The sequence below is a fragment of the Aricia agestis genome, chromosome 4 (assembly GCF_905147365.1).
Source record: "Aricia agestis chromosome 4, ilAriAges1.1, whole genome shotgun sequence".
Taxonomy (NCBI): domain Eukaryota; kingdom Metazoa; phylum Arthropoda; class Insecta; order Lepidoptera; family Lycaenidae; genus Aricia; species Aricia agestis.
The window spans coordinates 2287267-2313091 of NC_056409.1; the positions used below are offsets into that span (position 1 = coordinate 2287267).

Here is a 25825-nt window from a genome sequence, read left to right on the forward strand (position 1 = left end):
TTTAAACATGAGAGGCCTTTATATTGTAACGGTTAAGAGGGCGACTAACGCAAAAAATCAAACATCGTCCTCTCTTCACACTCGCGCCCGTATTTCATATGCCAGGTGAAAAGGGACGACGCGGATTCATCGCCAAATTAGTTACTCGATAAATATACAACATTTTAAAAATCCGCTAGGTCAGTTTCTCAAGTATAGAATTGTATACAATGTGTTAAAATATTAACTTAGTTTAATGCACGGGTATAGCGATATATGAAAAATTCGTGAAAATTTGATGCATCTTTGTGATTTTTCTATCGAGAAAGTTTTAAGATATCGTGTTTTTGCTAGGTTGGTTCCTCGGAAATATGTATACGTAATGTAGAATCTATGTTTAGAAAATGAAACAATCGACAATTTAGGGTTAGTCGCCCCTTAAATATCATGCCAGTCTAGTTTAAAATTTAAACGGCAAAGTCACAATATTATCTCTAAAATCGAAATCCGCACAATATTGTGTAGGTACTAGGTACTGTATAAATAAGCGTCTTCGTGTACATTGTACAAAGGCGCCTCAGTTAGTTGTCCCTCCTGCATATTTGATGCTATATTACTATATAATTCATCCCTGCTCCGAATAACTAATACATCTGAAAGCGAAACACATCAACTGCTTACTTTGACGAATACTCGATGAAAAATACATTTTCTGATCACAGGGTGTGCTCTGCTGAATAAAACGTGTATCATTATGACGTTATAGAATTATATCAATAACAACACTTTTCGTTTTATTATAATTCTACATTAGCATTTCCATTAGCTTGTAAAAATATCATCATTAGCTCACCAGATATTTGTATCGGCACTTGACCTACAACGCGTTACAATATTATTAGAGCAGCAATTCGCGCCTCATTTAATAAGTACAACAAAGAACATTAATATTTATAGTATGCGGCATCACCTCGCGTGGTTCACATTTTAAAGTTTCTAATAATTGTCTTAATGGTTATCGAGTGCACGGAGAATTATCCAGCGTCTGTCTGCTTCGTTTTCATTGATGGAAAAATTATATTCTATGAATAAATTTCATTACCAAATTATATTTAAAGGTTATTTACTTAGTGCCTAAACATACCACGCCGAAATTACGCGACCGAAGTTCGGCATGATTACGTCAGCAATGACATACACATACAATTATAATGCGACGTATTTTCCGCATGGTGTATCATCGGTAATTTGAAATACATTACCTGAGGCGTAATCCTGCTGAACTTCGGCCGCGTATCTTCGGCATGGTGTGTTTAGACACTAAAGACGTCGATTTGTCGAATTACAAGATGCGAATTGTAATGGAACTCATAAATTGGAAGAATGAATTGTACTATGATAAAAAAAATTGGTTTGCGCAAAATACTGTTTTAAGAGTGACAGATTATAGAGAAATAATTAATATGGGTTTAGATGGTGAAATTGCCAAGTCTTTTCAACATCAGCACAATATAATATATCAAAATGTAACAAAACCATGCTCTTGTAGCTGTGTTTTTGGATTCAGAATAAAAGTCTTGAAAAATATGCGCACGAAAAACTTTAATTTTTGTCAATCCTCGTGCACGCTGACTTCTCAGAATGTTCAGATTATTTATCAATTGTATGAAATCCGCGATCAAAGAGTTTCCGATAGAGTTGATAAACGAGCGAAGTCAGAATCCGTCTTATTGTGAGAGGAATCCATTCGGCGGGGGGTTAGATAAAACGTTCGGAGTTTGCACTCATAATGCTTTTGAGGTGGCCTTTATGGCTACGGACATAGAGATCACTTTCGGAAGTCAGAAAAAGTCTGAACAGAGTGCGGAACGTCGCGGGTCGTATTGTATACTAACAGCGGGGCGCCTCACTCGATTTCATAAAAAAACTTATGAACTTCGCAATGAAAAGGGTTTTTAGTGGATGTGGTTTTACGGTAATCAAAATGATAAGGTACAGAATTTTATTTAAATGTTTACTATTTAAATATAAAATTTTGTGCCTCGATTTGCCGTTTAAAGTCGTTAGTAAGTACTATGGGGATGTGTGTGAATTACAGAATACTTAGATATTATTGTCTTGAATTTCTACTGTATAACATTAACGAATAATTATTAAATTAAAAAAATATATATATTATTAAACACATTAATGTTGAATATTAATTCAATATGCTGTTAAATAACAGGATATTGAATATTAAATAACATTAATTTATTATTGTAGTTAATTAATTATGTGTATTACACAATACCTATTATATTAATTTATTTTGTAATATCATTACCTGTTCTGACTTCTGACAAATTGCCGCATCTTAGGTACTATTAAAGATCGTTTAAAAGATTACAAATAAGCACAACTTTTTTCACGTTGTTGCACCGAAAAACGTAAATTTTCTACGTGATTTTCCATTCCAAAATATCTCTACATGACGTCAAAATAATGTCACGTCGGTATTTTAAGTGTGAAGGTAACAAACAGACAGACAAACTTTCGAATTTATAACAATCTTAGTAAGTAAAAATATATAAATGTCACATCCAGGACACCTCGTTTCATGTTCCAGGAGTTTCCGGGCGAGTCACGGTGAAATTCTGGATGTTCTTTTACGAAACTTATCACCTCTGTATTAAATGTCTTTTTGCATCTGTTGATTTATATTATGAATATTCTTTCTTTTAATTAATTTCTTCTTATTACATTCAACGGTTTTACCATAATATACTACTTATAATCTATATATATATATATATATAAAACTCAAAGGTGACTGACTGACATGGTGATCTATCAACGCACGGCCCAAACCACTAGACCGATCGCGCTGAAATTTGGCATGCATCCGTGACGTAGGCATCCACTAAGAAAGGATTTTGATCTACTCCACCTCCAAGGGGTTAAAATAGGGGATGAAAGTTTGTATATAATAATACTTCTTAACGCGAGCGAAACCGCGGGCAAAAGCTAGTATTATTATAAATGTGATCTGTCTGTCTGCCTCCTCTTAACCGCCAAATCGAATTGATATGATGATTTAGTATTCGAAATTTAATATGAAGATAGTATGAATCCCGGGAAAGGACAAAGGATACTTTACACGGAAAAGTTCCGGCGCAATAAACAAATTTTGACGCAACGGAGTTGCGGGCGTCATCAATGATAGGTCTACCAGCTACGAATAATAAAAACTAAGGAAAAGTAACGCCGTCAAAAAACATCATCCACAATACTTGTCAAAAATGTGTACCTAAAGCGCTCGCTAAACGATTATTCTGCATTACATGCATTACGTGCTGTAATGCACGAATTATCGTGTATCGTAGTGAATGATGCGAATTACATGCAAACTACGTGCTGTACAACGTGCTGTACATTGAATTACAACTTCTTTAATTTTTCAGCACGACATGCGTAAGGTACACATTTCACAATAGACATATCATTCTGTCTACTCTGCACATTTCAATACATTTGCAATATTTAGGTGACCTTGAGCGGTACTAGGCTGACGTTACATGACAGATCAAAAGGAACCAAATTTAAAACGGTAATAGTATGGGAGTTACGATTCCTTAGTTTTTATTATTCGTAGTCTACCAGTATCTGATGGCAATTTTTTACAGCAGATTTTCAAAACATATCCTTGATCATTGGATATTTTTTTATATTTGCATGTTTCACACACAGAATCAGCGGCTGTAAGGAAAAAAAAAGGATCAAAATGTTTTATTCCAATTACACATGTATTGCTAGAGTCAATTTCTATTCTCATTTTTTGCCATTAGATTCTAGTACACCTATAATAGTTGTGCTAATTTTACAATTTGCATTTTGTTGCTATTTCGACATTTAGGATTATTTTAGAGAAGAGCTATATTTTTCATAACCCTGTATGTATTCACACACCTCTTCACAACTAAAAACACAGTGATTTACGAGATATGTCGTACTTAACAATTGACAAAGAATCTGAAATCTATCAAGAAATTGAATCCAGTGATTAATTATTTTTGTGAATTCTTATAATTATTTGAAAGAAACTTAGCTGTTGTATAAAGAGTCGATACCAAAGCATACTAGGGAGTAGGGACATTCGAACTATTAATATACGCCATTTTGCGTAATTATTAATAATACGCCTTCGTGGTCCAGTGGGTTAGATCGTGGCTTTTGAGTAATGACTCATGGTTCATGAATCCGATTCCCATGTTGGAAACATAATATTGCTATTTCCGAAAATCCATGCGTCGAATAGGCATGTTAAAAATTGGTCCTGCGCCTGATATCTCCCGAGAAAGTGCTCTTGTGTACTGCGCACATACTTGGGCATAATTATAATAATTTTAATTACTCCTGCGTAACTGGCCTGTTTTCAGTGAACCCGGCCACCGTCACCGAAACCGATGCGGGTAGTTATAATTACGTATCACACAAGTCATACAACAGTCAATACCTCATCATAGGGACATTAGGCCGCCTACACACTTGGTGTATTAGGCGCGCAACACACTAGTGATTAATGATGACGTTTAAGTTGTGATCCGAACGGGGCGCGCCGAGACCTAATTAATGTGAAATAATAAACACGTGACTTGCTGGTTACGGGTAACGTTGCGGGTTACGGGCTATAGGATGCGGGTTGGTGACACTTTTACCATGCAGTTAAATCTGCCCCCGCAAATGCTATAAGTGATTATTAATTCACCTTATATTCACTTAGGATTTGCGATCAATTCTTTCGGTATATTGCGTGTGCTGACGCAGCTTTTTATTTTTAATGCATTTAAATAAACAAAAAAGTGGACGACCCAAGAGGAGAGGAAAGTGGAAGTCATAACGATTTTAAATATCCCCTAAAACATCTTCAAAATTTTGATGACGAATTTATGTAAGTATTATATTATGTTACCGTTAGAATGCAGAATAGGTAAAATAATATGCACGTTAAAAACGTTAACGTGCATATTATTTTTTGATTCCCTGATACCGTCCGTTAAAGTGTAAATTTTTTAAGTAAAAAAGCTTATATTATATTTGCACTTTATAGTTTGCATTCGTTTTCTTCGTAAAAGCACAGAATATATTAGTAGTACCAAGTAAAAGTCCTAAAATTTTTGAGTTAAGCTTGTCAACCTAAAACTGTTGTTGTTTTGATTGGTTATTTTCTAGTTGATACGATCTGTTTTATCAGTGGAGTAACATTTTTAATTTTTATTCTATTAGTGGAGTAACATTAACGGTAACATAATAATATACACTAACGGCCGTTCCCAATATTTGATCTATCTCTGGTTTGGCCCTACTAGAGATAGGAATAGCTCACATTAGACATTAGAGACATATATTTTATGTCAATTGTGAGCTATTCCTATCTCTAGTAGGGCAAAACCAGAGATAGATCAAATATTGGGAACGGCCATAAGTAAGTACTAACGTCACACTCAAAGACAATAAATCATAATTTTAATTTAATGACGATTCTGAAATGGGTATGTATAAATAATATACATATTTTACTGCCAAACTCTTCATTCAATTAAAGTTAAATAATTTTTCGAGTGTTAACATTTTGGTCAACCAAAATCGATACAACATATATGATACGTTTCTTGATGCTTTCCAAAGTTTTCAAAAACATGTTATGGAATGTGGTTGGCGCAACGACGTTATCTAAAAATTTTCAACCCCCAAAAACTTTTTTAAAAACATAACACAAAGTCACGTTATGATTTAGCTGATCCGTTCCCATATTAATATAGATTAATTATTTCTACAAAACGCCCACTCATCGGATGGTTATTTATTAATTAACTTTCTGCTCCTAATTATCTTCATTTTCCGTGTGCCTATTTAGTAAACAATAAACAAGTGAACAATTTATCTTTTAATTTACGTTACGAGCCCTTTTTTGTTTAATCCTTTTCCCTGGCTCGTTTGGACTCTATATATATATATATATATTATATATATGTTATTTTGTCATTTTTTTGCATTTCAACTCATTTGTTTTCTGGCATTTCTACTGGGCCCAAAAAGCTTCATAGTAATAAGCCTTTTGTATCATATTTTATGCCTAGACGTATTACTGATAAAGTTTTGTGTAAAATGTAAGTAAAGACTTTACCTAGTACACGCTAGTTTGTGATAATTTTCTGAGCTAGCTATCAGCTGCCACTGAGACTACATCCCGGGAGAGCATCAGATTTCTCAGGCAACTTATGGGAGAATATTTTAACTAATTATACCTTTAAGCAGGTACTCGAAAATATTAAGGGCGCTATAGTCAATCATATACTACAGGGTTGCCTGGAAGATATTGCTTAGTAGCAATAATAATAGCCGCCCTTGTCCATATTTATGTTTTTCTTAAGTTTAGTTTTTAGTAACTAATTGTACTTAATTAAATGTGAATTAAGGTATCTACTACGTACTTACTAATTATAACTACTGTTACTTTTAGGTATAATATCAAATGGTGTTGTAACCAGTTGGGTTTAGGTTGATATATTTAGTGCAATAGAAATATTGGCCAAGTTTGAAAAGTGTTTAAAAATGTTTACGAAAATGTTAAAGGCAGAAATCATAAAGTTATAAAGTTTAACAACATGTCGAGTACAAGATAGTCGTACAATATAAATTATATATTGCAGTAAACCGTTTTCGTACTAAACAGCGGGAATCACAAATGAGCGTGAAATTCAGATAAACTGAAAATAGCAAAATTAAATATAGCATCGTGCATGCTACAAACTTGTCTGTGTTGACTGTTGAGCGAGTCTGATTTCAAAGACACTCCACTGAAGACTGCAGCGGTTCTTCAACTTTTTTGGAGGCGGAACCCTTTTAAGAAGCGGCATTTTTATGGACTCCCAAAAAATAATATTTTGTCTTTTAAATGACGTGTCTCCCTGCTGGTGTTTGATGACATTTATAAAAAAAAATATGTATCGGTCCAGGAACCTTTGCGGATTCCCAGAGCTCCACGGAACTCACTTTGAAATAGCTGTTCTACTGTGTGGTATTTTTACTGTGCATCTCGCTTCAGTTACATACGGTTCACAGGAAATGCTTTGTCAGGGATAAGCATTTGTAGTATACAAAATAAAAATACGAACGTACTTTTTAGCTGCATTTTCTTTTATAGTTTCATGGTAATGAACAATGGGCATAGAGTATCTAGACTTATGTAAATTCGTTAAAAAGTCTTATAAAACTATGCTGTCTATGTATCACTAGCTCTTAAAAATATGTTATTTAATAAGAATAATAAGTTTTTGGATATCTAAAAATATTTTGTAATTTTAATAGATGTAAAATCTGTAATGTGAAATTAAAACACAAAATGGCATCAAAAATGCTGCACAACGACCGTAACACCCACACAGTATAACTCACAGAAGTATGTATACCTACTTAGTGAAGCTTTTCATCACATTATAAAGCCCATTCTTTCTGTCGAAGTTACAACCCAAATCTCAGTATTGATAACCCAATCACCTGGCATTCCAGTACTTAAATCAAAACAGTCAAGACACTATAATATTAATTAGGGAAAAACTTGGCGCTGTTTACAAGACGTCCTCCCCACTCCGCGCCGGCAGACCTCGGCCGGGGTTCTCGGGATAATTAAAGTGTGCAATATTAACGCGCTAATGCATGCGTTATGAACATCTCAGATTGGGATTAGGATTAAGCCAAGTACGAGAAGACAATAATGTGAGACTCCACGACTGGCTCAACTGGCGGCGTCGACTGGATGCTGGACTGGATGTTGGATCACTAGGTTAGGTAGGAGGTCCAGGAATGCACAAATACTTATGCCTAATTTCAAAGGTAAAAATGTAAACTTATCGACGACACAGTTAAGTTTAGTGCTCCTGTAAAATTGGATATAAGAGGAGTTACCTAACCTTTTAACAAAGTTTACGGCTGCTTAAGAGCTCGCCTGACTCTAAAAATCAAACATCGTCCTTCTCTCTTCACACTCACGCCCGTCTTTCATATGCCAGGTGAAAAAGGACGGCGCGGAATCATCGCCGAGTTAGTTTTACTTGAATAAAAGACGAAATATAATGATTATGAAAAAAGTGTTTTGAACAAATTTAGGTTTTATCAATACCTTTTTAAATATTAAAAAATATTAAAGAAAAGACAGCAAACTTCGAAGATCCAAGCAAAAATGTGTCTAAAACAAGGTTTTTTGTAAAAAAGAAACTATCGAGCATTTTTTGAGTAATCGTGTTTTCGTCTTGAGCATTTAATCTTTATGAACTGAAGTTACTTGTGTCAAAAAATCAGTTTTCTAGACCTTACACATTTTGAAATCTAGGTTAAAGTATGTAGTCAAGTTAGGGTCATATGGGCTCTTAACGGATTAGCATTCGGAGGGCAGGACAGAGTGGCGAAAACTCGACCAACAAGGACTCAGTACTTAAATAAGAAGGAAATTCTTCTTGGTCGTTTTCTTTATTACTGGAGGTAGCGCCTGGGAAGTTCGACTCTACATCCTTCCATTTTGTTTTTTATTCTGATTCTCTAAAGTTGCCACTATATAATGGCCCACTGCGCCACGCCTGGAAATCGTCCGCCATAATATACCACTGGGTACTCCGTCCACTGTATGGCTTGTAGTGGGCCAGCATGGTCCATTGTGAAGAGACACCTTAAGGAAAAAAATAAGGAGATGAATTTAAAAACAAAGTGGCTAATGCAGTACAGCATTAAGTGAGCCGCTAATGAATGTTTAAGGTTTAGCCGGGTGTAATTGTGTATGTGATTGCGCGTCGCCATATATTATTAACCCCGGTCGGCTGCAGCGAGATTGTTTCGTTGTTTATTTACTCGATGGTTAGCTTCTTTGTTACTGCGGTTGCGTTTCGTGTGTTTTGATACTTTGCAGCTTTAACTTTGTTTTTAGTGTCGTTAAGGGATTCTTGTACTAAGTACTAAGTTACAGGCAAGGTGATGAGCAAACGTAAAAACATACATTTTATACTTGGGAGAGCCATGCTTCGGCACGAATGGGCCGGCTCGACCGGAGAAATACCACGTTCTCACAGAAAAATGGCGTGAAACAGCGCTTGCGCTGTATTTCGCTGAGTGAGTGAGTTTACCGGAGGCCCAATTCCCTTTCCTATCCTCCCCTATTCCTTTCCCTTCCCATCCCTACCCTCCCCTATTACCCTATTCCCTCTTAAAAGGCCGGCAACGCACCTGCAGCTCTTCTGATGCAGCGAGTGTCCATGGGCGACGGAAGTTGCTTTTCATCAGGTGACCCGTTTGCTCGTTTGCCCCCTTTTTTCATAAAAAAAAAAAATCATAAATAAGTGAAGCGACTATCTTCGCGCTAGAACTCCTGTGCTCTACATTTTGTGAACTAAGTAAAGGCATATTAAGAAAAGGATATTTAGAAATAATAACATGTTCAGTATGTCACAAATATGGAACCTCCTACATTTTCGGGGTCAGTTAAAAAGTTGCCAAAAATAGAAACGATCAAACCGTTTGTTGCGGAAGCAGGACACGGCACTGCACACTGTACAGTGTACACACTCATCAGGTAATGTAATAAAGTATCTAGCTCACCCCTTGTTAAACGGACGCGCAATCAGCTATAGTTACAAAACTATACAATCATGTTTCAAAATATTATGGTACTATAGTGTATAAGAAACAAAATATCATGCTTATAATATTATAATGCACAAGTGTATATCTTTTTGTCTATCTGTTACTTCTTCTGTAGTGAGCGTCCGTGGCCTAATGGGTAGACCTAGTTTGGTTCGCACTCTTAGAGGGTGCAGATTCGAATCCGGGTGGTGGCGTGTACCTATGAGATACTTTTCTGATCCCAAGTGGTTTTCCTTCACCGTAGGGACGCTCGTACGGTGAAGGAAAACATCGTGAGGAAACCCGCACATAGTTGGTCCCAGACGTAATCAATACGTCTGGACTAGGCCGACTATGATGCGAGAATGCCGTATGCGCATGGGCAACCATACGGACATTTAAAAATCTTGTCCCAGACACTACAGTATTTGAGGAGTGGTTACTTCGCTCTGAAAAATACTGTATAAATCATCCATAATGGATGTAAAGGCCTAGCTTTTCTCTAGTTATCACTAAATACCTGATTTATTTTGATCTTCTTCACAATTTCCAAAAATAAATCTTTTCATAGCATATTAAAGTATATCCGTTCGAGGAAACCTTCCGAAAACGCGTCAAATCGATACAAGAATGATATTTTAAAACCAAATGGTATAATACCGTGAAATCATTGTCTGAGCACAACAATATCTAAAGTTTAATACCATTAGGTCGGCGATAAACAAGCGATGACAATGCACGGGCTGATCCACTCAACTAAATTAACTCATACCTACTTGCGCGCCGCTCACACCGGCCTGTAACGAGAATCCAGGAAATTCATTGAATTAGTGATTTTTTTATTTCTTTTTTATTTATCCAGCAATATCCAATTACATAATTAAAATGATGTGGGATTAAATTTTAAATAACTTATTATATGTACTATTAATTTAATATCTACTTCGGGCTATAAAGCCTATAAAGCGTTGCAACTTTTTTTTAACTTCATTTAACTTTTTCAGAAAGAATTTGATATTGATTTTTCATGTGAAAATACCTTTAGTAGTGTGGCTCCCGCTTACAAGACAATAAAATTATTTTCACATGAAGTAGCAATCCTTCAAGACTTGCCATAGCTTCGAAGTGAAAATAAAATTACTCTGTGTGATAGTCAGCCAAATATTTATTTGAAGTTCGTATGGGGGAATCCGATACTCAGCACAAACGAATCGGTCTGAAATCGACAGAACCCATTGTGAACTTTCGATCCACATTCGCCAACTTGTACATCGCACAATGACTCCAAACCCGCGACCATTGCTCCCTCGTCGAATTTAAAATACGGAATGGATGGCCGCATAAAAGTTCTTAATTTATAGAATTTGTACGTTGCTTGCTTGCTAACCAATCGACAACATCATTCTCCCAAAGACCCTAAGAAACTGAGCTCTCATTTTACTACGATATGCCACAATAATTAATCAATAACATTACTTACTAGCTGTTGCCCGCGACTTCATCCGCGTTAGCAAAATTATAATGAAAAAGAGATAAATTTTCCCCTTTTTAAGGTTCCTTACCCAAATAATAAAAATGGGAACTTATTGCATAGACTTTGAAGCCTGTCTGTATGTCCGTATCCAGGCTGTATCTCAAGAACCGCGCAAACAAAAGAACACAAGAAACAGAACAAAATAATTTTGGAAAGCGGTCCATAAATGTCGGAGTTGTCCGCGAACCAATATAAAAAAAGTAAAATATATCCTCCTCCTTTTTGGTAGTCGGTTAAAAAGTAGCCTAAAAAGTCCCGTCAAAATCGCACCAGCCATTTCAGAGATTAGCCGGAACAAACAGACAGACAGACAAAAATTGTAAACAATGTTGTTTTGGTCTATGTACCCTATATACATTCATATGCATGTATTAAAAAACAGTTCTTTCAATATTACAAACAGACACTCCAATTTTATTTATATTATTATTATTAAGTATAGATGTAATTAATTACTTTAATTGCAACTACTGCTCTAACAGTTTCTCCTACACAACACACGAAATATCAATTGTAGTGTCGGGATAATGTATCAAAACAAACACGGTGGGCTGCCAAAAGGGGAGCGCTGGCGCCAGCGAGACCAGACAAACCGTCTCCAGAACAGACTCCCGGATATTATGTTATATTTAATGGCTTTTATGTTTGTTTGCATTTGTACATAGGATTATTATAAATACGAAAGTGTGCATAGACACACTTGATAACAGGTAGCTGTTATCTTGTATCGCTTATACCAGGGGTTCCCAATCTTTTTCAGCCTGCGGCGCAGTTATACGTCTCAATATTTTGTTAAGTAGCGATAAACAAATATTTAATCATCCACCAGCTTAACATAATTTTGTAATACTTGTGGTTTTGAATAATGATGGAGGATCGACTTTCCACGGCGCACCAGGGCGCCGCGGCGCACAGTCAGGGACCTCTGACTTATACTATTGTAGTATAAAGGTATTTGGTATAATTTGAGTCTCAGAAAAGAACACAGGATAGTTTTTATCTCAGAAATAAGTAACATCTTTGTTCAACGACGTAGGCAACATCGATGTTGTCAAGTTGTAAAAAATTACTTTTTTAACCATCCAGATAAATGTATTTAAACACACTGTACGCAGAGATTTTCCAAAATTGACTAAGGGCATAAAAGGGGTTAAAAATTAAGCGGTAAGGTATAAAATAATTCACTTTGTACACAATTAATAAATGAGGTAGTAGACGACGTAATAAAACAAAGGAAAAGCTCTACTGAGGCTCTATTGCCTTACCTGGTTTACATTTTTAAGTAGCACTTAAAGTCTGGGCGGTAGTTCGACTTTAATAGCGGTCAATAGAGATATATAGTTTTATGACAACTATGTAATTTGCTAAAAGCAGAATAGACTTTAACTGGCCATTGGTGTTTCACGGTGTCGGAACACGGCTGAAAATCCGCTCATATTTCGTTTGTATTATGGTCACTCTACATCAATTCTATACTTATAATTATTAAGAGAATATGTTTTTTTTTGTTGGCCTTGAATACTTAGTCTTTAAAATTACGGGTCCAATTTTAATTAAATTTGGCATAGACATAAAGTGGGAAAGGACGTAGGATTACTTTGTTTTTGAAAATGTAGAATTACCGCGGAATACTGCTTTCGACTTTGCGGGAAATTTCTTGTTATAGATATTGCCCTAACCCTTTTAATAGCAAAGTATTTAAACAGCTAATAACTATGTATATAAAGTCTGTCCGTTGTCTTGTATGACAGACAAATACATAATAATATAATGCTTTAATGAAATCCATATTCCTCTTCTACCTTACTTTAGAATTGAGATTATTGAGTGTCTACTGTATTTGTTAGGGCTACTGGCGCCCGTGTGCAAAAAAAGGATTTTGGCGCCCCTTTAGGCAAATTTTTTGGGTCCTTGGTTTTGGCGTCCCTAGAGATGGCGATTTGGCGCCCCTAGAGGGTGGCGCCCGTGTGCATTGCACACATTGCACATATGGTAACGGGGCCCTGTGTTAGTGTATCAAAATATAGGTCCTACAAGAGTTCAGAAACCAAAAACTAAATTCACAAAATTATTACCGATATTATGATGCAAAAAGTCGGTCGTAACAAAGGAAGCGAGTATCGAATCTGTATTCCGCGTACCCAAAAAACTACCGGATTAAATTGTACGCAGCTACATAGTTGCCGTTAGCATTTACTGAGGAGTTTGGTTTTGTTGTACGGTTGTAAGTTTCACACTTTACAAGTTTTGCCTGAATATCGTTTGAAAATAGACCTACAGTTTAAGTTTCACAGCACACATGTCAACTCGGAAAGGGACCAGAGCCCGCCGATATATTGTGTGCTGTGACTTTTACTCATCAAGTTTCGTAAAATTAGTTTTCATTTGAATTGGGACCCATATAACGCTTTATGATAAAATGTGAAAAAAAAGAAGAAAAACTGCCGATAAAAATCCGCAAAATCAAAAGAGAGAAAACTCGATAAGTATATGATTTCCAAATGTTTCTGCATTTCTCCAACTTCCAACGGACAAAACAGTATCCTAATTTCGTCCGAATGCAAACTGAGACATTTAAATTTAGTTGCATGCATATTGCATGCATATAATTTTATCGTGTAACCTCAAGTGTGCGAGTAACAGCGGTTTATCAGCCCCCTCCCCTCCTTCCGGCAAGGAACGAGCTTTGTCTACGAACCTCCGTTCCCTTCCGGTTCCAGTGCCTACTATTTTAACGACTAAATCTAGTTATGCTAAAACAAATCTTATTACGTGAACATAGAGATACAATTTGCATGTTCACGTTATGGTTCTTTTCACATCATTTTGTTTCTTTAACGAGGCGTTTGTATGACATTGTTTACATTGCGAATGTATGAAATCAATGAAATGAGACTGAATACTGAGATTTTCCGTTTTAAAAAAGGGATTATGAAGCAAAACTGAAACCTATTATACATCTCGTACCTACACGTCGTCCTTGCTTCATGGAAATATTCAAAATTCCATTATACTTATACTAACCCGAAGAAAATAACTATAAAAAATAAAAATATAAAGATCGTCATAAGAGGAGACCCATTCTGGTCCTTTTAACGTTAACTACTATTACTAACGCATATATGCATATCTCTGACCGTAGAATTTCCGCAACGTAAACTTTGGTTGGCGTCTTAAAAGTTGCAATATTATGGACATTAGTCACAGCAAAGCCATAAGTCGCTGGCGCCGCGCTGGCGACACTATTCGTCTCTGCCATTATATTTACTGTCGGATCGATCGGGGCTTCCCCCAATTTTTAAGTTCATCTCTCGTCTGGATATTATGTACAGTCACGGCTCAAATAAGCGCCTGATTTGCCGAAGTGCAAACACATAGCATCGTCGTTATTAAAAATAATGATTTCGTAAGAAGTATACAGAACTTTTTAAGGTTTCATAGTGTTCTAGAAGAATAAAAAGTGCTTAGCCTACCTAATTTGGTGTTGTTGTTACAAAAATAAATGAATAAAATATGATACTTAAATAAGTATATTAAACCAAGGGATCAAAAGGAAAAGCTTGATAAAAATGCAAAAACAGACAACTCAAACAAAACATTGAAATTAATCGCCACAGATAAGGTAAAATACCAAATAATTATTCCTGAGAGACCAGAAATATTTGTTACAGCTCAGCAATATTGTCTTAATCACCCTTTAAGATAAGCCGCAGATGTTTCGAGGATTCCCCAAAAATTCGCTTAGGAAATGAGCGTCTTATCAGAAGGGTTGACCGTAGAGATAGAGAGATAGAGATAATTACTGCTTGTTACAGTCCGCTCGTGAATCTTAAGACGCCGATTACGTCCGAGTAAATCTTATCTTAAGTAAAATCTGCTTTCTTTTCGTTAATTTTGGATGATTTTATTACCTACTTTTTATTGAGAAAAATGTATCGAATAAAGACGACACACAATACTTTTATTTCAAACCTAGGTTTGTATCACTTTAGGCAATTAATCTCATTAACGCCAGTCTGTGTTATTGCTAATCGTTTACCAAAAATATTTGCCTTCGCATTGATAGTTAAATAGAACATCGATTTAGTTATTAACACTGAGTAGTAATACAACTGTGATGAACATTTTGACATAAACTCCAACTCCTTCCAACGAATTCATCTCTAAAGTGAAGTAATCGTTAAATGGCGCGATGAGCTAGCTGCTAGACAAATACGAGCCAGGCTGGCCTACGGCTGCGTTGGGTCGAGAGGATTGGAAGACTTTAGGGGGAGGTCTTTGCCCAGCAGCGGGACAGCATTGCCTCTTAAAAAATAATCGTTAAATATATGTTTCTGAGTGCAGCCGTAACAGTTAGCAGCTTTAGGGTCAATTTATACTAGCACAGAGTCGAAGCGCATCGAAGCGAATTATTAAAACTGGACATAACAAATTCAACCTTAACTCCAAAGCGTTTACGCACTTTACTACTTCTGAGAATTTAAAAAAGGCGCGCGCATCCGCGCGAATTCGCGTTGATGCGCCCGACCAACGCTGATTGGCCTCACAGAAGTAATGTGTGTGTTAGGTTCTGAAGTTAAGGTTGAATTTGCTGTGTTCAGTTATTGGAAATTCGCTTCGATGCGCTTCGACTCTGCGCTAGTATAAATTGACCCTTAGGGTCAATTCAGGCCGCAACGTGACGAGGCGAGGCGCGGCGCGGCATACATTTATATGGATTTGACAGATTTCAATTATTGCGTGAGAACTGAGACGTCTTGCAAATCTGTCAAATCCATATACATTTAGAAATGCATCTACGCGTCGCGTTGCGGTATGAATCAACCCTTATTGCTATTGTTTCTTTTCTTAGCAAAGTCAATGTGATATTGACTTTGCATTAGTGGCCGGTGCTGATGATGACTCTTATGATGATGATGTTTAGATTATATTAACTCTGCCGGTGGTGATGATAGTGATAATGATGATGATGTTGTTTCAGGCGCGGTGTTGAGGGTGCGGCGGGTGCGGCGTGCGAGGCGCCAGGATGCACCAATGTTCGGTCTTCATACTCACGTTACTCTGTGTATCTGTCAAAGGTAACAAAATATATACAGCCAAGTGCCAAACATACCTTTATATGTATACCAGTTAAAAATATAAATTAACTTTTTTGTCTATGTACCTACTATCAGAGAAGTTGATTCCTAAGCAGATGGGGGACCTACGTAGTTTGGTTGCGTTATGTGAAACCCAACCGACAGATCACAATTATTAACATTGAATTGACATGATCCGACCAAACGACATTGGTCTGTCAATTGCCTAGGAATTTTCTAGATGGTACTATGTAATACATATATTAATATTATATTAACGATGAAATTACATTGAAGCCGAACGGCACTATTTATTATCGTTCTCATCATTTTAATTCTAAATTAATAATGTGAACTCTTGAAGATATTATCGGTAGGTAGGTATACAGAGAGTAGATATTCCTGTATTCTGACATTAAGATGTCTGACATTAATGCCTGAGCTTAATATGCGATAAAATTGAAGTACAATTTAAGACACAGCAATTATTTCTTTCAGATATTTCCGGAAGTTGGGAAGAATGGTGGACCTACGATGGAATATCAGGTGTGTTATCTCTGCCACTTTTACAAACATAAGGAATTATATTTTTACCTACTATCATGGTTTCCACAATTTTTTTGATGATCTTCATACCAAATTTCACCAAAATCTTAATGAGGGAACAGAGGTAAAGACAGATCCACACACACTATCGTTTTTAAAATGAGTACGGATGATCTCGTTGGATATACATTAATATATCCATCGATATTCATACGTTGTTTCCACAATTTTTTTGATGATCTTCATACCAAATTTCACCAACATCTTAATGAGGGATCAGAGGTAAAGACAGATCCACACACACTATCGTTTTTAAAATGAGTACGGATGATCTCGTTGGATATACATTAATATATCCATCGATATTCATACGTTGCTTACTTTATTATTTAAAGTATTTATACTTCAGCTCTATCCCTCGGGTACATCATGAGATAAAACCCTCTCGCATTTAGATAACGAAAGTAGAAATCAATATTTAGTTTATTGACTGATACAGGGTCATTCGATAGTCATTACCGGTCAAAAATACCGGCTGTAATGGTCGATACGACCCACATTAACCGTGTGAGTGCACCACGATGGGCGAATTTCGCGGCGAGCGGGCCTATTCAGCCTGATACTGTAATGGTAAAACCCTTTATGAGGCCGAATTGGCCCGTCATCGTTTAAAACTATTGCCGTTCGACCGCATTTGAATGGTCGTTAGCTTATCATTCAATTATGTCCAGTTTCTATATCGCTGGATAGGTTAATGATATCATTAATAATTTTAGGTTTCATTCGTCTTTAATGATTTAAGGCCATAATGTTGATGTAGTTTTTAGCTTGTGAACCAGATTGGACTAAAGAGGTTTAGTATAAACCTAGTTAGATATAATTTATTATAGTTAGTTTCGGGAGCACTCTACTTTTTCAGATAATAAGAATAAGAATATTTTTAATTTGGTACCACACAACACATGTAAATCAAATAATAATACAGAAGTACTTACCATTAATTTCTACAATACCTACAATACATACAAACAAACAAACAAATACACTTTATTGTGCACAAAAATTACAAAAATACTTTAAGTATAATAATATAGACAACAATTATTGGTAAATCAGACACCAAGGCGGCCTTATTACTTTGAAGCAATTTCTTCCAGGCAACCTTTTAACATTCATAACATTCTTATATTATCTTACATACATTATTATATAGTATAGGAAGTTATGCATCGCTCCCATACAGAACCTTTAAAAATTGTATTAAGCTATGAGCTTCATCACATATGTTCCTTAAGTGATTCTAAGCATTTTCAGTTCAGGGGGCAAAACGAAACGAAAAGCGGCTAGCGGGGGAGAGGGGGGGTTCAAAGATGGCCGCCACCCTGTCTCTTTAAAAAAATCCATCCTCGTCCTGGTGGCTACTAGGGCAAGATTGGTATCATTTTCGTATAAACCAGAGACGTAGAATCTGTTTCTGATATTAATCATACTAAGTTTCATAGTAATTTTGCAAGAAAAACGTAAAAATGTGAAAATCTCACTTGGAGATTTTTGCTTTGAGAGCTCATCACTTTTATATAGTGCTTAATATTATCATACAAAAAATATTATAATATAGCATATTTTATTTAGATTCTAAATATATACACTTTTCAATATCTCCTTCTACAAAAAGATGCTAAAAAAAATTAAAAACCGCAAAAAAAATATTTGGACTCCTGTTTGATCTTATTTACCAGATGTGGCAAATGTGTACCTAGAGCTCACTCGATGCAGGTGCAAGACAGGTTGCAAAAACCGTTGCAACTGTATTAAAAGAAAATTAAAATGCACAGAGTTATGTCTGTGTGCCGGCAACTGTGCTCGATAATTAAATTATTTTATATAAAAAAACATTGATTCGTGTCTATTCACAAAGTAAGCATGTTTTGCAAAAAAAATACAACCGCAGCGCGAGCATCTACACCCGCCTAGCGCGAGTATAGCTTCCCGCGATGCGGTTTTTAATTTTTTTTAGCATCTTTTTGTAGAAGGAGATATTTAAAAGTGTATATATTTAGAATCTTAATAAAATGTGCTATATAACAGTATTTTCTGTATGATAATATTAAGCACTATATAAAAGTAATGAGCTCTCAAAGCAAAAATCTCCAAGTGAGATTTTTACATTTTTACGTTTTTCTTGTAAAATTACTATGAAACTTAGTATAATTAATATCAGAAACAGATTTTACGTCTCTGGTTTATAAGAAAATGATACTAATCTTGCCCTAGTAGCCAGCAGGACGAGTATAGATTTTTTTTTAAAGAGACCGGGTGGCGGCCATCTTTGAACCCCCCTCTCCCCCGCTAGCCGCATGTTTCGTTTTGCCCCCCGGACTGAAAATGCTTAGAATCACTTAAGGAACATATGTGATGAAGCTCATAGCTTAATACAATTTTTAAAGGTCAACTTCATAACTGCTCCCACTATACAGTGTGTAACAAAAACTAGTGATAATAATTTAGGGTGTGTACATGTTCCTTGTAGAGAGTTCACTGTGAAAGTAGCAGCTCTGAAAGACGAACATTTTTTTTCACTTTTGTATGGACAATGGCCCGAGCGTCACGAGTTTCCCCATACAAAAGTGAAAAAAAATTTTGGTCTTTCAGCGCTGCTACTTTCACAGTGAACTCTCTACAAGGAACACGTACACACCCTAAAGTATTATCACTTGTTTTTGTTACACCCTGTATATTCTTACATACATTGTGTGATGTCAAAATTAACCCAGGCTCAGCTGTACGCAGCAAGCTAGCTCGCTGCACTGGTATTCTGCCAGGGCCAATGAGTGACTTCACCACAAAATGAGGCGTAAAATCTATCCTATACTTACCTACTCTGATAAAATTAAAATAAACAAAAAACAAAACAATAACGAACATACAAAAATTTATAATATATAACTACTAACAATAATATTAATTAATAACAAAAGAAAAACTAATGAACACACACCTTAGACCTCAGTTCTGCATAATAACGTATCTATCTGAATCTTAAACTAATAATACCAAATAGATTTCGCGATTTACGAGGACAGAAATATACACTTCGCATTAACAATAATATTAGCATGGATACCACAAGTTGCTACGCTAGAATTTAGCGAATCTAGTGACTAGACAGACAAGAAACCACTTGGATTTTATCCAAGATATTTCTGAGCACCAATAAGCAGTGTAATTTAGTAGACATTTGTTGGTGATTTATTAACTGTAAACCGCTGGTAATATTGAAAAACCATTTCCATTTGTATCAAGTTTCGGTGTAATCGAAGTACGTAATTGGAGTAGTGGGGTCTAATGACACCCCGCGCTGATAAGATACTATCAGTGTCATTATGCCTGTGCTTGATTAATGCTCACACACATGCTATCGAGTATTATTGAAAGGGGTGACCTTTAAAATATTCTAGACTACTAATTTATACTAGACTATTATTAAGGGGCTTAGAAGAGCTAATCCAAATTGACTGACAATTGCATACATAAACAACGCACACGCACGTACGCTAAGCTAAGTCTACTCTGATTTTGGAAAATACTTGATTACTGCTAATTAAGGATTTATTAAAAAAAACACTACAGCAGGCTACTGGTAGGTAGCCAAATATTGTCCATAAATTAAATAGTTATTGAGTATCGAGAAAAATAAGTTGCATCGTGTTTTGAAAACACTATGGAACTAGCATATATTCTGAATAATATTATATATCTTTCTCAATACAAGTACCGCATTCTATCATACAGACATTCCTCTTCGAAATCTCGCATTTAGGTGTTCTAAGCCCCTTAAGGGGGCGACTAACCCTGAAGTGTCGATTTTATAATTCATTTTTATACTTGAAAATAAGCTCCGAATTGTTTCATTTTCTAAAATTAGATACTACATTATATTTCCGAAAATTCGAAAATTTTACGATACCTTAAAATTTTCTCGATAGAAAAAATCACAAAGATGCATCTAATTTTTCATTTATTGCCATAACCGTGCATTGAACTAAGTTAATATTATAACACATTGTATAAAATTTTATCATTGAGAGATCGACCTAGCGGATATTAAAAATGTTGTATATTTATCGAGTTATTGATAAGAAACTAATTTGGCGATGAACCCGCGTCGTTCTTTTTCACCTGGCATATGAAAGACGGGCGTGAGTGTGAAGAGAGAAGGACGATGTTTGATTTTTGGGGTTAGTTAAAGAGAAGTCCATAATATAATAATATCTTTTGAGACAATAATTTTGACCAAAAAATAATAATACTTACAAATTTTCACATTAAGAGTGGGTCTTAATGTGAAAATTTGTAAGTATTATTATTTTTTGGTCAAAATTATTGTCTCAAAAGATATTATTATATTATGGACTTCTCTTTAATACATTTTATCTTGAATATTTTCGTACATTATAGGCTCAGAGTCTATAATAGTCTCGAACATGAGCCACACCTTTATAGAAAAAGGTAGATACTTAACAAATCTGCTTCCAAAATTAATTACATTCTAAATTGGTTCGTGTTCACCCCACACGTTACATTGCGTTGATTGATGCAGGGCCTGGCTTCTGGGGGCTGATCAACCCGCAGTGGAGCATGTGCAACAAGGGGCGCCGGCAGAGCCCCGTCAACATCGAACCCGACAAATTGCTCTTCGACCCGTGGCTGCGCGATATACAGTTTGACAAACATAAGGTGAGTTAATTTGATGCGAGTAGACTATACGCGTACGGCTCCTAGACTATAGTAGTTGATTAGTTTGGTGCTGGCTTTTAGACTATAAATTATTGCATAGCTTGCCTAATTTAGGCTTTATTTTTTCTAATCAAATTAAATTCCTAATTAGAATGCAGTTACATCGGTAAACATGTGAATAGTCACGAGTATTATGATAGCTCCTGGTCTATAACCCATCAATCTCTAAGCGGCACCCGGCTGTCGCACAACAATTGATAATCTATTGTGTCTGCGATTCCCACGATCGAGGTATTACACTGCTTTGAACGAACGTGAAATAATTACATATACCTGCTTAATTGACTCATTGTTATAGCTCCATTTTCTTTTTGACTACCGCGCATTAAAATGATATTATGTTGACATAATACTAATCATGAAAAAAATCGATTATTCTTATAAAAATATAGAGTTTTATGGTTTTTTTTTTATTATAAAATTGTGGCCGTCTATGGACTGTTCGTCCATATCCTTTTTTTGTTATTTTATTATTTAGATTTTTCGCACCAAGGATAATTGAAATAATATTATGAATTTTAATTAATTGTGGTCCATCACGCCATGGACACTTTTTTTTTTTTTAATATAAGTAATATATATTATATATACTTAGTAGAATAGACTATAATATATTATACATATAATAAATAAATATATATTTATTGTTTTACAAATTACATAATAATAATATTAATGTTTTGAACGGTGAGGTCCTAGTCGGTGTGGCGGCCAGTAGGTCCGACATTTTCCGATTTCCTTAGATTTTATGCTGCTCCACCCTTTGCCTTTAGATGTTGTGACATTGGCTTGGTGGAGAGTTTTATAGTTAGAAACACACTGCACAAAATGTCTGTGCCCATTGAAGGACAATGAACATCAAGCTACCGATCTTATCCTCACAAAATCGTATGTTAAAATCACGGACATAACAATTTGGTGCATCGACCAATAAGATAGTTATCCTGGCATCAACCGCGGTATTACCACATAAAGCGGCTATCACGAATTACCGCCGCGTAATCCGTGCTGAAACACCGTGAGCGCGGTAAGCGGTAAGCGCGGTAAGCACGGTAAGTGCGGTAAGTGGCGGTAAGCTGCGATAGGCTCGTTACACGCTTTTTACTGCCCGCAGTGTCCGTAACGTGGCATTTTGCCTGACTAACTCATTTGTTTTTATTGTAGACAGGTAAAGCTGAAGCCACTAAAGCTTTAAGTTGAAATACAGTATTTCGATATTCATGTTCATCTGTTGTGTAGGATTTGTATCGTTGATTACGATTCTTATTCCTATTTGTCGACCTCTGTGGCTCAGTTGGTGGGCTGTTGGTAGCTCAAGCCGGAGGTCGCGGGTTCGAATCCCGCCGACGTAAAAAAAGTTTAAAAAAAGTTCCTGGGTCATGGATGTGTATTAAATATGTGTATCGTATAATAAAAATCTTAAATATATGTAAACTATAAAAGTATTAAATATATTTCCGTTGTCTGGTACCCGTAACACACGTCCTTCAGGTACTTTGTAATCAGTACATTTACTACGATTTTTACCTGCTTTTTTGAGGTGGAAACATCGTTAGCGGCGTTGCTCACTTTTTTTGGGATGGGTAAATGAAATCGTAAGATGGGACCGAGGAGACCTCTGGCCATAGACCACCAGCATGGCGTAGGGGAGGTAGCACGGAGGAAGTCATTATTTTTCGCGCAGCATAAATGGTTTGCTCTGCTGTTTCACTTAATTTCCTCTTCGCCCAGCACTCCCGGGGTGCAACCCGTTCCACCCTCACATCGTACCTTTAAAGCTAAAAGTGGATACTATAAATTCAAAGTTCATATCTGACCCAGGGCAAGTACAGCGCCGTACGAGCGCGCGCAAAAACACGAAACGTCACGATACCGTATCTGTGAATTCATTACCATGCCATTACCGCGCTGCAAGTATTATCTAAATATAATTTAACTGTTCCAAGGTAAAATTCACCGTAATGTACAGTGAATACTGTTGTATAGTACTATAATGCCTCCGTAGTCCTGTGGTTTAGAACGTGGTTTTCGACTCGGAAGTCGTGGGTACGATTCCCATGTAGGTAACATTATTTCCAAGTTTGGTTAGGACAATGTAATGTGATCCATGCGTCGGATGGGTATGTAAAAAAGTAGACCTAGAGAATGCCGCGTCCTGCTCTAACAACGTCATTTCACGTTTGTTAGAGTAGGACGAGGCATTCTCGTACGATTGTTTGAGTCTCAAAACCGTTTCGTGGTACGGCCCCTGACTCCTGCGTCTGATCTCTCGCCAGTCGTGTCGGTCGTCCGCTGGATTATAGAGTAAAGAGAAGTAAAAGGAAGAGAGAGTGCTCTTAATGTCCTCACACACTTAGGTAGAGTAGCATATCTATGGTGGGAATCGCAGACACAATAGATTTTCAATTGTTATGCGGCAGCCGACTGGCGCTTGGGGATTGATGGGTTTAATTAGTGCTGCGTAACTAGCCTGGTTATAACCGGCGATCGGTTGTGCGGGACTTGTTGTAGTAGGTACTGTAGAAAATTAAAAATATTGAATCAAAACAATGAGTTTCTAAAATACTAGAGTAGCAATGTCTTACAAAAGATTCTCAGAAATGCGTAACCACTTTTTTGTTCAAAAGACAATGTCAAGTCATATATTCGTTATGTCATTATGTATGTGAGATATGCCTGCAGGCATCTTCGAAGTGGCAACGCGTTGCTACCGTAAACTTCCAATCTAGTTACGTTAGTAACATAGAATATCATTGAATCAAAATGAAAAAAATGAAGATTGAAGCCATAGAGAACGTGCAAAAGCTATAGGAGGAAGTATATGTGAAGTTAATTAAAAGATACTAGTTTCGCATTGGCTATACTAGTTAGCAGCACCAGCACCAGTTTCCATAAAGGCAGCCTTTAAAATACACCTTTTTAACCGTGCAATTAAAGAATACGGCAACCCAATATTTTTATCGTAGGTATATGTGGTATATTAAATTGTATTGCAATTAAGATTGTGCATAGTCAAGTCGATAAAAAAGTACGTTGATACAATAATCTATAAAAGAAGTTTATCAGAATATTAAACAAAGTAAAAACTTTGTTGGCTTCCTCCAGTTTTTCTTCATAATATTGTATTGAAAAGGTTGAAAGGTTTATTTCTATTTAACTTTATTTCTCTCCTGGAAGGAAGCTGTGTTTTTCATCGTGACGCAATAGAAACAACTATGTGCAACATTTGCAAAGTTAAAAGAAACAGTAATTTTATTGACTTTGTGACCGAAATCAATAATTAACGTATAGTAGATAAATAAAATATAAGTAAATACATTATTTAGTTAGTATACTATCTTATAATGTCATCTCTAGGACAAACATTAGCTGTTGAAGCAACTGTATTACTGTTACTTTATTATATAAACCCAATAATTAATGCTTTAAGTGAAATGGCGACTGGTCAATAAGTAATACTTATAAACTAAGAGGATTAAGCTGCGTCCCAAATGCATTCGACAAATCCACCAGGGCCTTTGTTACTGTATTCTGTTTGTGAACGACAGAAATTATATTTACTATCAGTGCCGTAGAAATATTATAATTAATGTTGTGTTAAAATATGAATGTCACGGTAATATAAAAACTTGAAAAATAAGTTTATCTGATGATTCTCCGCTTCTGCTATCAGCTAGTTTAACTGTACGAAAGACGAGGGAGAACATAAAACGAATTATGGCTGCCACACTCTGATAGGAATATTAATTACGTAACTTTAAAAGGAAGCTTGCAGAATTGAAGAATTAGCTGTCAAACTCTTTATTAAATTGAAATTAAACAACATTAAATGTCACTGAGTGCGGCCGACGACATTTAAATATAAAAAGAAGCCGGTACAGGCGTTTCAAAATATAAGCTCTCAAATTCAGAAGGTCATCAAAGGAACTACCAAATGAACACACGTGATACATAATACGGTACCGTTATTTGTGATCACTTATCTGAGGATTAATCTTGAAGGGCCGAAGTCATTGTGACCACACAATCTGGGGCTCAGACCAAGATCAAACCCGAACTCTGCTTGCTTTGCCTAAATTAATTCCTTTAGACATAGGCATTGAATTTGGTTAGATGGTGAACAGTAAAGGATATGGGATGACCTTTTCTAAGAAAGACGACGTTTTCTAATACATCTTGAAGACCGTAAGGTTTGACAAGCAAAATACGAAAAGATGAATCAAATTAAAAACAAACAATT

The 25825-nt window shown here is 36.0% G+C and overlaps 1 protein-coding gene across 4 annotated transcripts in view; it reads left to right on the forward strand.

Annotated features, from left to right (window-relative positions):
• The window catches only part of LOC121726032 (carbonic anhydrase-related protein 10), a 60104-nt gene that overhangs the window by 20679 nt on the left and 13600 nt on the right, over nucleotides 1-25825 (forward strand). For all 4 annotated transcript variants that reach the window (XM_042113245.1, XM_042113247.1, XM_042113248.1 and 1 more), the window contains exons 3-5: nucleotides 16146-16242; nucleotides 16741-16788; nucleotides 21389-21525. In XM_042113245.1, coding sequence (XP_041969179.1) covers nucleotides 16191-16242; nucleotides 16741-16788; nucleotides 21389-21525 — 237 coding nt within the window. In that variant the 5' untranslated portion in view covers nucleotides 16146-16190. The remainder of the gene's footprint in view (nucleotides 1-16145; nucleotides 16243-16740; nucleotides 16789-21388; nucleotides 21526-25825) is intronic.